At 39.4% G+C, this 13318-nt stretch overlaps 1 protein-coding gene and 1 long non-coding RNA gene across 3 annotated transcripts in view; one reads left to right on the top strand and one right to left on the bottom strand.

Moving 5' to 3' along the window:
• Window positions 1-4001, top strand: part of GNAZ (G protein subunit alpha z) — a 52859-nt gene extending 48858 nt beyond the window's left edge. For both annotated transcript variants that reach the window (XM_008925750.3, XM_018081969.2), the window contains one exon: window positions 1922-4001. In XM_008925750.3, the coding sequence (XP_008923998.1) occupies window positions 1922-2266 (345 nt within the window). In that variant the 3' untranslated portion in view covers window positions 2267-4001. The remainder of the gene's footprint in view (window positions 1-1921) is intronic.
• A 4084-nt stretch (window positions 4002-8085) lies between these two features.
• Window positions 8086-8418, bottom strand: LOC108641256. Its single transcript, XR_001921875.1, has 2 exons — window positions 8372-8418; window positions 8086-8191 (listed from the first exon to the last, which is right to left on the bottom strand). It is a non-coding gene; the product is annotated as an uncharacterized LOC108641256 (long non-coding RNA).
• Between the last annotated feature and the right edge of the window lie 4900 nt (window positions 8419-13318).

Here is a 13318-nt window from a genome sequence, read left to right as displayed (position 1 = left end):
ATATTTCAGTGTGTCTTTAGGGCTTGGGAGTCAGAGTCCCCCATGCTGGGGCAGTGCCAGCCCTCACGGTGCCCCCCTGTGCTCCTGGGGCTTTGGAAGGCCCAGGAACTGCCAGCAGGCTGTGGGTTTAGTCTGTAAGCCCAGAATGAAATCAATGCCTTCATGGAACTCTGAGTACAGAGCATGCAGTTCTGACCATGTCAATCCTTAGCAAATGAAAAGGAATAGTAACACGAAGAGAGGAAAGGAGGAGAGGTAATTTGAAAAGCTTGTGTAACCCAGTTTGCTCCTGTTTCAGCAACTGTGCATTTTTAAGGGCTAATTTTTTCAGGATACTGTTTTAGTGCAACAATAATGATCCAAACTGTTGCAGATTTCCTTTGAAGTAATAACAATACATTTGCAATCTCAAAGAAGCCCCACAACAAAATAGAAAGTAAATTTTAAATAAATTATATTTTCATATTATTTTTTGTGTAATAAACAGTGAATGATTTTTCTCTCTTTATCTCATCAGTTGCAATATGAATTGACTCTAGTGAAGTCAAGGGAGATGCACTAGACACAAATGACACAAATTTCAGGAGAATTAGACCCAAAATACTGTTATTTCTATCAAAAGCCAAAACCGTCCTGTTGCTTCCACTTTCCAAACAGGGAAACTGGCCAAAATACTTCACAGTCAAACAACAAAAATGCCTGGACTCTTGATTATTTTCACAGAATCACAGAATATGTCGAGTTGGAAGGGACCCACGAGGATCATCAGGTCCAACTCCTGGCCCTGCACAGAACAATCCCCAAGAGTCTCATCCCCTCTGAACAAAAGCCAGACAAATGGAACATGAACATATTTGCAAAGTCTTGTAAACAAAATTTACTCTTTGTTTCTGATATCCCAAATCCCTTCTGTTCACTTACTCTGGGCCACTGCACTGACTCACAATGTACACATAATGTTTTCAGAAACCTGAACGTGCTGGAAAACATTGACCTTGCCAAAAATGCTCGATTAAGATATTTTCTGTATCTACTTTTGACAATACTTAAGTGGTATTTATTTTAATAATCTAGAATATTTTCAAAACATTACATCTGTTTACACCTCTTTAGAGGTGTAAAGCAGTGAGTAAACTGAGCCTCCCAAGGGCCTGGTACCATGGACAGCTCCAGCTGCATCAGGAGGAACAGTCACAGTGGCAACACGTGAGGAGAAATCCTGCCGGCGCCTGATTTCTGACAGACCTCTCTGCGTTCAGTCTAGAGCAGCGTTGCATTGGAATTCCAATAATGGAGTTTACCTACTCAGGGCAGCAGACAGATGTTAAACACATCTGGCTAAACTCAGCTTTCAGGTATAAACATTCAACTTGTCCCACCACAGCAGGATGTGGTTATTGTGCATTCTTTCCAGCTTCCCATTATACAGTAAGGAAAAAATTCTGAGTATGTATGGCATGCTAAACTACACATCTAATGATGTAATGTTATAACTGGGCTGTATTAATTCCATATTTTCAAAAAAATTTAAAAGCAGAATGTTTTTGTGGTGTGAAATCCTTAGAAAACACTCATCCCTATTAAAGAATCTGTTATCAGTGCTAACCAAATTTGAATAGAACCATGTTTTCCCAAGTTGCACCTATTGTTTCTAAATCTTCAGTTTTAGACTTTTCTCCATAGTTGCCAAATATTTTATAAAATAAAGGAAGGAGTAATGTGTGGTGAAATATATTGTATGAAAATAAGTGAATTAAGATCCCTGAAATTTCCTGGTCAGGTAAGATGGACAGTGACCAAATGAAAGAAGACTTGTTTCTAAAGGCAGATTTTGCTCCCTGCTAGACAATAATTTATTTTGTGTGCTTCCCCCAGTCATGCTGAAACCCTGCTGTTGACACCGCTGTTTCCTCTCCTACAGAGTCGAATGGCAGAAAGTTTGCGTCTCTTTGATTCCATCTGCAACAACAACTGGTTTATCAACACTTCCCTCATCCTTTTTTTGAATAAGAAAGATCTGCTGGCAGAAAAGATCCGCCGCATCCCCTTAACAGTCTGCTTCCCTGAGTACAAGGGGCAGAACACGTACGAGGAGGCCGCAGTCTACATCCAGCGCCAGTTCGAGGACTTGAATCGCAACAAGGAGACCAAGGAGATCTACTCCCACTTCACCTGTGCCACTGATACCAGTAACATACAGTTTGTGTTTGATGCAGTGACAGATGTCATCATTCAGAACAATCTCAAATACATTGGCCTCTGCTAAGAATCCTTGGGCTTAATCTGTTTTCCTGGAGCGATAAAAAAGGGGTTAACCACTTCCACTTCTAGTGGGAAAAAAGGGGGCAGTGCTTAATAGCCCAAGGAGAGAAAAGGGAAAATCTGATGTATGAACACAGTTTCTCTTATGGCCCCTTAACTTGCTACATCATTTTCCACAAATAAATGTTCTGGAGAGTGAAAGTCTCCTCTCCGAGAAAACCACACACCCCCAGTGAAAAAAAACCCAAAACAACCAACAGCTCAAAAACCCCAAAAAAACAAAAAAAAAAGAGATTGATGCCTAACTCTGTGGAGATGTTTCACCACAGTCACTGCACTTTTAACCCATTCGTTTCATTCCATTTCCTGCAGTGGGAGTGTTACCATGTTCTGTGTAAGAAATAATTCTTCATCCAGTTGTCCTAAAGTTTTATTGACATAAAGATCTAAATGTGGTGAGTGGCAGACGAACTCGTTTGCAGGGTGTGGAGCAGAGTGGTTGTGTTGGGGAGAAAAGCCAGTTCAAACCAGAAGCTACAGAACAGGAGAGTTTAAGGGAAATACTGGGGTAATTTGTAGAGAACAGGCACGTCCCCACCATATTGGCACCCCCAGTGAGGAGTCCATCCCCCCACCCTGTACACACAGGCACATGCACACAGATATACTATGTACACACCTCTGCTTTACTTTACTCTTTCTCATGGACACCTTGCCTATTAAAGGAAATGTTGGTGCACAATGATTTGTGATTTCCAAACTGACAAGTAGCTCCTTGTGCTCTTTAAGGCTTCAAATATGCAGCAAACCCCCACAAAATTAATCTATGACTAGGCCAAATTAAGGTCAGTGTTTCTTCTACTGGTAAGGAGTTTTATACATCGAAACAGTCTTCTTTTACATCTTTTTTTGCCAAATCTTGTGGTGTTTCACAAAAACCAAACTATATTTAAGAAGTAGGTTAGTGTTCCTTTTTTAATACAGATTAAAAAAAATAAATCACAAAGCAATTTTTTAAATTATTGTTGTAGTGTCTGGGTTGCTGAATGTGAAAGTTGCCAACGGACAATTCTGTTCCACTGCTCCAAATATATTCTGGGAATTGTAATGTTATATTTCCCAAGCAGCAGGAGCCATGGAGATTGTGTAGTATATAGCCTCCAAAGTCTTTTTTTTTGTTGTTTTTTTAAATTATTTTTAAAATGTGATGTACTATTAGAAGGTTAAAGATGAGCGATATGAACAATAACTAAATGTCTTGATATTTCAATTTAATAATTTAAATTATTTACAGTTTAGTGAAATTAAGGAAACTGAAGAGATGCATTCCTCAGCTCCAGGTTTCATCTCAGAAAGAAACACTACTGGATGGAGTAACATTCCGGCAAAAGTTTGAATGCATGAGAAGCTCTGTGGGACTGTACTGGAAAATCTCTAATGGATCATATAGACCCAAGTCTTTGGTCAGTTGGTTCTTTCCCCTGCCATAGAAAAGACTTCTTAAAGACTTCAGTGTAAAGTTGGTGTGTAAATAAATGTTTGATAACTGTAAAGCACATACGTACACAGAGACACAGACACACATGCACACTGGAAAATCACCTTCTACTTTTGTTCCCCTGATGTACTACGATTAGTGCAAGAAATCTCAGCCAAGGGCTCTCAGAAAATTAAAACAAAATAGTTAATAACATCAACATTTAAATTGTCCACTTAAAAAATAAATAATTCAAATGATACTGAATGTGTCTACAGTGTGTTCATTAATTAGTGTTATGACAGTTGCTTAATCAGGTAATATTTGGGGTGTTTTCTTTCCTTTATGACAGGCTGCTGAGGTTTCTTTTATTTGCTCCAGATCTCCTTCCTCGATTTATTCATTAACATTCAGCCATTTCAATATTAAGCAATTACACTTGAGCAACTGAGTGAGATTTAAGGGATGTGTTCCCATTAGTCCCATAATAGCCTTACAAATTCTGGTTGCATGTTATTGTTATATTTTTGGGGGAGACTGTTAGTTATAGACCAAAATCACCTGTTAGAGAATGGTGGATAATTTTCATTCCCTTAATCATTTCTGACACCAGCTGAAAATATTTGATAGTGCTTGGATAGCTTTATTGCTTTGATTGCTTCTTGGCATTGCTACAAAATGCATTAAAAAAGTCCTAATCTTTCTTATCTTAAGAATCCTCTTTTGACCTGTTTGAGAATATCAAAATGCAAGCTAGGATTTTTCTAAGTGACCCGGAGACTTCAGCTAATGATGAGCTGGGACTGCCAAGAGAACTACAACACTCTTGAAGGCAGTGATTCAAGCAATAATAATTTTCAACCTTGCTAGAGAATGCAAAATAAGAAAAATATCCCCTGAGGCTCAAGTCACAGGTTAAGACTCTTCAGTCCAGACATAATAATGGGGAAAAGATCTGCCTAATTTTGAACATGGTATTTTTTCCTTGTACTAAAGACACAGGGGCCCTTTAAGCATTCCCTGATAACTGTTTTCAGCTGAAGAGGCAAATGAGCCAATGAGGATTTGCCTTCACAGTATAAAAGGTCTGTCATGGCACAGAGGGAGGATTTAGGTCTCACTTGTAGTGAGAAGGTGCTGCTGCCTGCTTGGGATGTTTGCAGTCAGGCTGCTTGACTCGGTGAGTGAACTAAAGCAACGTGGTAATGGCTGGTACAGGATCCTCTGCACTTTGTTTACTGGCAAATTGCTCTCATTTCTTTGGGAAAATGTACAGCATTTCTAGTCTGATTTGCTTTCTCTACTGTGATACCCTGTTGTTAGCTGGAGGAACTGTGGAAAAGGTAGGAAGTTAGTCAGGGCTTCCTTTTCCAAGGAAGGGTCTGTTAGATGTTCTGCCTCCTTCACCTCCAGCTTTCATGGGACTGTGGCCATTAAAGAAGGGAGAAGAAAACACCAGCATTCATTACAGCACAGCTTTAAGACAAGAAAGCTGGATAAAACCAAAAGTGTAGTCAAGTTATGAGGAGGGTAAGAGACATTGTATAGTAAAAACAAATCTTTATTCAACTAAGAAGGCCCTTCCAACATAAATATTAGAGACAACCTACAGTGAAGTGGAGAACCCAGCTATTTGAACCAAGGCCTAAGGGGATTTCTAAAGAAAAGCAGCCAGTTCCATTTCTCATTGAGTGAAGGCTGCCTTGGGAAGGAGAAAATAAAGTAAAACACCACCTGTATTCCTACTTGACTTGAGAAAAGCATAGATATTGGGAGGAACAAAGAACTAAATAACTGAGTTTAAATAATCAATTCATATAATTGTGTTCTCTGAATAGCAATTTCTTGCTATTAACTCTCTAATAATTTAATTCCTATGATGTTTTTGATCTTAATATTCTGAGTAATTCATGGTTACTGTTTTCTAGCTGAAGAATTCAAGATGTTAAAATAAATCCTGGTTTTATACAGAAAATTCTGTATAAAAATTGTGATTGTATAAGAAAACTGAGGCATAGGAAAGTTAAAACTAAAAAGTCTGGGGTGAAGACAGGTGCTGAAATTAAATCCCTTGACTCTTAGTCATCCACCTGGATAAATCATGCAATTAAATTTGCATCTATTTTCTCAGTTCTCAGGTTTATCAGTGATGCAGTGCACTGCCACCTGAAAGAGCTGCATTAATACAGCTGGGATTTCACTTCACCTGGGCAACAGTGACATTCACAGAAGAGATGTCCCATCTGCTGCAGTAAGAATGCCATCTGTCCTTTCAGCACTGGTACTCCATGCAGCAAAACAAGTTTTGAAGGGAAAAAGGTATCCTTAAACAGTCCTTATCCACACCTCCAGGTGGCTATCATTTTTCAAGGGTGGAATAGTGGAGACACTGAGAGTCAGTAATGTAAGAGAAATATTAAATCTTGGGCTCTTCCCAAATAGAGGTTCTGGCAAGCTTAAAAATCCATTGCCCCATCCAATCCACCTCCATCTTTGTCTAAAAGGATTTAGTACCCCAAACCAACAGGACAGACAATAGGTAAGAATTATTAAACTTTTCCAGTATTAACCATATCATAATGAAAGATGTTTTTTCCTAGAACTATTTTTGCAGTTGTTATTGCCCAGGTCACTCACCATTGCATAACACCCTTTCACTAATGTTGTCAAGTACTGTGTGTGTCAACTGATTGTTTATACAAAGAGTGAAAGTTTTGCTATTAATTTTTTCAATGTTCTGAATGTTCTCTTCCTGCTGGTTCTTCTTCCTCTTTTATCCTCTACTAAATACATAGCCTATCTATCCTATTTTTGCCTTTCTTTTGCCTGTTAATTCTTTCCACTAAGTTGTTGTTTCTTCTACAAATGTTACTCTTCAGGGTTCTCACAGTCTTTGTGGATTTTCCCACCTTATGGTTTTTAACTATCCCGCTGTTCCTGGAAGATACTGGTATACATCCTTAAATTTAGGAATCAAAAACAGCCTGTAAGTGGATTTGCTTAAAATAACCTCATGTTCTTAAACTGGAGCAAGACCAGGTGTCCTGGCAAAGAGCTGAGTGGAGTCACTGACCACCTCCCAGTTACCACAAACAGCCACACCTGGTGCCAAGTGCATGTGCAGCTTTTGTCTCTTTGTCTAGCACAGAACATGTTGCTTTACTGGCCTGCAAATCTGCTCAGCTCTAGAGCACATCAGCAGTCGAGCTGTGGGATGGTGCATTAGCTGCTGACTTCCCCCAGCTGACCCCAGGTACCTCCTATCTCAGTATCTGCATGAGGTGTAGCAGTAAATGCAAAGAGGAGGACAGACAGTTTCTTGGCTCAAGAAGGCTGAATTAGCAAGCAGAGGCTGTTTCTGTATCTGTAATTTGTCAGATGAATTATGTCAGGCCTTAGGACTCTTACTACCTATTGGAAAATGTGTGGCTATCCCTGATAATTCCCCAAATTTTCTCATAGCAAAAAAGTTTTTAGCACCTTTCTGTTTTTCTTGTAAGTAGCCATCTGTGTGTGAATCCGTTCTGCAGTGACACAATTCTGCTCAAGGAGTTATCTTCCAACCCTTAAATACACACATGTATATTTATTTTATATATATTATATTTTTATCTAACTAAATAGAAAACCACCTTTTTTTTCAAGGATAGTTACTCAGAGATGCTTTCACAGACTTTTCCAAGAAAATCTGTTTTTCTATGATGATGTTCTCAAGGTTGTTTAGCCCAACATATTAATATCCTTCATTTGTATTCAATTATTTAGGACTTTAGAAAGGTGTAAAAATACATCTTTAGATTTTTAGGATTCATGTACACTCGGCAAGGCTTTAAGAATTCATTTAATTCTTTTTAAGCACCAGCAATGTAACAGAATTCCTCAGACAATATACCTTCCCATTATTTTAAAGAGTATTGATAATTTCTATCTACTGAAACTTTAATTTTAAAATTATAATTTTGATCAATTGGAAAAGTTTAAGACTGATGTTCATATTAGAAAACTTAAGAAATTAGTGCACCAGGATGAACAGCTGATCCACATTTTGAACACAAGAGGACAAAGTGAATTTTGATGCAACACTCTGAAATACAAATTCAAGCATGTAGTGCACAAAACCTGTACCTTGAGCAGGGAGCCTTAACTTGCATAATTAAGAAAATGAACAAACTAAAGAAAACTAAGCCGAGCAAAAATAGAAAAGATACTGGGTTTAAATATGATTTTCAAGAAAAATAGAATAAAATAAAACTGCAATGTAGTACATTGGTGAACTTACCTGATTTCTTCTCTGCCTTGTCTATTTGAATATTTAGCTACTTAAAACCCCTACCTTCAGGTATTTCTGCCATCATATCAAAAACCAGATGGATGTTCTTCCGACAGATATCTACTGGATCATCCAAGAGCCCAGTGAGGGCAGAAATGACTCCATTTTGTATCAGCCCTTGCCTGAAAACAAAGGACAGATTTAACAGAGCATGATAAAACTCGTATATATGTGTGAGATGCTTACCTACTCTTACTTATGTTGCATTTCTCTTAAAACAACTTAGAGATTCTGTTCTTGTGTCTCAGTGAAACATCTCCATCACTTCCCATAGCATTCAGTAAGCTTGGAATTACACCCACCTGCCCACACTGTGCACACTCATCAGGTAGAGAACCTCTGTTGCCTTTTGCCGGACGATGTTGTCAGGATGTCCCAGCAAAGTCTTCAGGTTAGCCAAGAATCCTGGGAGACACCACAGTTCATTTTAGCACTTCTTACCTTCAGCATTCATTTGAAATAGCAATACTCATTTTTCTCTCACAACTTGAAGTGCAAACAATCAGAACTTTTAAGTTGTCCTGACAGTGAAATGCTCGTTGTCATATCTCAAGTGGGGAAGAAACTTTCAAATTTCAAGGCCTGCTGCCAAAAATGTCATGCTGCAAACAAGCTGCTGACTTATCTATCAAGTTAAATCCTAATCCTGCAAATATAAAGTGACATAACTCTAAAAATAAGTCAGTGGAGCTATTGATGTCTTTGGAAAAGCATGTGTTTGCAGGATTGATGATTTTTAAACTTCTTTAGGTGTAGCACAGGCTACATAAAAACAGTGTTGCTTTACACACAGAAATAAATGTGGTGAAACATTAATGATTCTGTGTATGCACAGGTAGCACTGACAAAAAAAAAACCACAACCCCAAACAAACAATAATCTTGCATTACTTTGGCAGCTACTGTTAATCAAACAAGAGCTTAAAAAATTTTAAACATGATTATTATCTTTTATGAGGGGAAAAAATACAAAGGAAGTAAATGGAGAAAAAAGCAGTAGCAAACTGGAGGACTTTTTCGGTGTAACATGAGGTGTGTAGATACACAACAGACTGCTAAAAATTGCAAAAGAAAGCTCATGGTTTTTCTTTTCTCCAAAATCCAAACCTAGGATTCTTCTAAGTGCTGGGATAAAGGGTTCTGAAAATAGTGATGGCCAGATGTAATTGTGATGAGTCTGATAAATTTGGTTATATTGCCTTCTGTCTTAATTTCTCATGAAGTTCCGGGATTGGTGTTTTTGTTTGGATCTTTTGTTTGGTTTTTTTTGTTTGGGTTTTTTGTCTGTTTTGTTATATGCTTATTCTACAACCACTGAGACACCTCTAAGAAGGAGTTCTGCATAAAAAGCTCTTTATGTTTTGTCTCTCTGATAAAATTATATCTGGATGTGCCATTTTATTCACTGCTGAAGGAGTTAATGACAGAAGATGACTTCAGAGATTCTGTAAACTTGTAGATCTTTTCTGAAAATTATTTTATTATTTTATTATTTTATTTTATTTTTATTTTATTTTATTATTACTAATTAAAATGTTCATCAGAATTTTTTCCTGTTATTATTAGGGGATCTGAGAAATGAGTATTTTGAGCATCTCAAGCATAACAGATCCAGGAAGGTAAAACTGTCCTCTGTCATATGTGGTAGAAAATGTCTAATGAAGAAAAACAAAACCAGGGATTTTGCCTTTTTCCCCTGCTTTAGGATAACTAAAAGCCTTCCATTTTCCCCTTTCTAAATAAAATATATTTAGCAGTTTTATCATAATACAAATTTATAAATTCACTGCTTTGTTTATGTCTGAAAGGTTAATGGATAACAGAATTAGAAAAGATTCCAGGCAAATGAAATTTAACTAAGTGACAATGGGAGTGGTGATGGTGGGGTTTCTAACTTTGGACTATTTAAGCTTTCTTTTTGTTTTTAATTAGTATATGTTAGGAATTAGCTAAATTCAGAATAAAGACTGGGGACATGGTTTAGAGGTGAATATGGCAGTACACAGTTAATGGTTCAACCTGATGATCTTAGAGGTCTTTTCCAACCTTAATGATTCTGTGGTTCTACAGAAAAAAAATTATATGAACTACTTTTGTACTTAGGGGTTGAGAAAACTTAAGAGTGAGGCATTGATAAATCCTAAAGTGAGGGTAACTCTTAAAATACTGCCATGTATATGGCACTATAATATTCTTTACCTTTCTAAGGTAAAACAAACAGAAATTTTCCTAGGTATTTTGTGTCATCAAAGATATTGTAAGGAAAAAGAAAGGAAAGTGGGGTTTCCCCCTCACCCTGCCCTGCTGTGTCAGAGCTTATGACAACACATCACTTACCTATTTCTATTGCCTGGTAGACCTTTTCTGGATCATGGGCCAGATCGCAGAGCGCCATCAGTGCCCGCTGCTGCGTCAGCAGCTCTGCAGACTGTAACTCCTCGTTCAGCTTGGGAAGGGCCCTCCTCCCAAATGCCAGAGCAGCTTTCGTGGGATCTATAGCAGGGGGCAGGTAGGCTGAGATACGAGGCTGTACCATCCCCAAGTTTCCTGGGAAGGATTCTCCCTGTCTCTAAAAATACTCCAAAATGGCTGTACTTGGTGACTGGACAGATAATGTGCCAAAATGACACCTACTGACTTTGAACAGTGCTCTGTGTCCCAGAGGAGCTATTTTAGCACATGAACACTGTCGGGAAGCTGTGAAAGAGGCTGGACTGGTGCACAGTCACCAGCACTAATATCTGTTCATCTGCTGAATTGTCTTCTGGTTCAATTCTCGACTGAACACTGTAGAGAAAAAAAAGAGAAAGAAAGAAGCTTAGAATTGCAAGATGATGGAGGTAATGTTTTTCAGAGGATTAAAACGAAGCGGCCCAATGCCCCGAACCAAAAAGGAGGTCAAAATAATAATATTAAAGCAAAAGCAAGCAAAGTGACATTGTTTCAAAGGGGATCTAGTTTAAACCCGCCCTCAGAATTCGGTAACGTTTGATAGAACGGGCGGTGGCTGCCCTCCCCTCAGCACGGAAAGCGGCTCTGCTGAGAGAACCGTACGACGTCCAGTATTGGAAACTGCTCCACAAAAAAAAAAAAAAAAAAAAAACAAACCCAAAAAAAACCAACACAAGGCAAAGAGTTGAAAAGTTAAAACAACCGCTAGACAACTCCGTTTCTCTCTTCAAAACCGAAGGAATGCACTGGATAACCGAAGGCTCCGTGTCCCGCCGTGTCCCGGCTCCCGCCCCTCAGCCCCGGCCGGCCGCGCACCGCGCGCGTGCCCTGGTTGCCACAGCGCCCGCTCTTTGCGTACGCGCCGCTTCGTGAATAGCGGCTGCTCAGCCGAACACCGCGTCCGGCCCTGCGCCAACAGCGTAAGCGCCGCGTGTGGCCGCGGCTGCCGTGAGGGAGTTACGCCAATGGCGTAGTGGGGCGCGGGGCGCGGCCGTGGAGCGCCGCGGGCGCTGAGGGGCGGCCCCTCAGGGCGGGGGGTCTGTGAGGGCACGAGGGGACGGCGCTCTGGGGTCCCGGTGTGGGGCGGTTCTACCTCGCATCTCTGCTGAAGTGTGCGGTCTCTCTTCTCGCCCCCTGTTTTCAAAGTAGGTACAGTTGAGAAAAAGAAAAATTGAGAAAAATTCAGAGTGAACACAATGGTGGTCGAGTTACGGGGCAGGAAGACAGCAGGTGAGCGCCTTGAGATGCAAGGGTCGAAGAGAACTCAGGGAGTTTTGGACCAGGTTTTCTTTCCTAATCTTCTCCAAAATGTCACTATGAACAGCTAGAATGTGTAGCAAGGGTTTCTGTTATCATTACGTAGTTTCACAGATGTTCAGAGGAAGGGGCATGGGAAGAACATGCCATTGCAATGTTGCTGGCAGAGCTTATGGGTGTTCTGGGTTGTGAGATGTGATCTGGTATCAGGGAAAAACTCTGGATAGCTTGTACTGTGAAATATTTGGTCTCAGTGCAGATAGAGGAATTGTCAAGATTTTTTTCATTATGTCTGAGTAACAATTATTATAATCAAAGGTTTTAAACTGGATTTTACTGATCCAAAGTAATTCTGATCAGCCGCATTAAAATACATCACAGGAATAGATTCTGCTTTGTTGATCTTCAAAATCCATAAAAGAAAAATTACTGCTTTAAAAAGTATTTCCTGGAAAGGATTCATTTTTTTTCTGCAACGTTCTAGAGCAGATTATTTAAAGAAGAGTTTACTGTCCTAACTATATATTTGTGAAGTTGCACCATATTTCCATTGGAAGAATGTGAACTTTTTTCAGGGTAGAAGGGGCAGGAGAAAACTGGAGACTTCATTTATCCTTCAGTGTTGACTCGGCTTTGGGTATGAATTTTGCTGTCTTGTCCTTCACCACAGCTTGGAATACTGATGTTAGTGGTCATGGCGTTAACTTATTTTATGTATGCCTTCTGCATGCCTGCCTCAAATCCTTTGTCTATCCACAGAATCCGCTGGTGCTCCTGTTCTTGCGGCGTTGAGATAAGGAGGGTTGTGATGCCGTGGAGACACCATGTTCCCAGCCCTCCCTGGTGACTGAATCCCCTTTCAGCTCTGTAAGAAGAGAAAATCTGAATCTCAGCACCGATCATTCTCAGTATTTTTAGCAGCTTTGTATTTCTTAATTTTTTTTTCCCCTCTAATGGTGTGCCTAATTTGTTGATTCGGTAAATTGGGATATGTTTATGCATGTGTGAGATTTAGATTAAATACAATGAATGTAAGTGAAGATGGCCCCTCAATTTCGATATATTTCTGTTTGTTTGCTTTGGTTCCTCCTGTGCTTTGCATTCACCGAGATTGTTGAACTGGGGGTATTTTTGTAGCTTAGTTTGTGAAAGAGCTCTAGGAGATGAGCAGTGAGTCAGCCTATGTACACATGACAGAAGCAAGTTAGTGTTTGAAACTCTTACCCAACTAGTGGAGTTTTTCTTTTTAGAACTATAGTTCCGACATTAATTAAGACATTAATATTGCCATGCAGTCATTCAAGCTTGTCAGAAGGGTGGGAGCACACCATAGAAAGGCTCTAGATCTCTCAAATTTTATATGGTCACAGGTAGCATAAGTAGAACTGTCCATATGGTAATAGATAAATACTGTAATGTTACTTTCTTTGGGGAATAACCCATCAGCTGCAAATCTGGATTCTTTGGGGGGAAGTGGCTGTTCTGGTGTGGTCGAGATCACATGGGTGTCTGAAGTGGTTTAAAAGCAACTCCTCACAAAAG

The sequence above is a fragment of the Manacus vitellinus genome, unplaced genomic scaffold (genome assembly GCF_001715985.3).
Source record: "Manacus vitellinus isolate BGI_N305 unplaced genomic scaffold, ASM171598v3 scaffold_58_pilon, whole genome shotgun sequence".
Taxonomy (NCBI): domain Eukaryota; kingdom Metazoa; phylum Chordata; class Aves; order Passeriformes; family Pipridae; genus Manacus; species Manacus vitellinus.
This window is presented reverse-complemented; position numbering and strand designations above follow the sequence as displayed.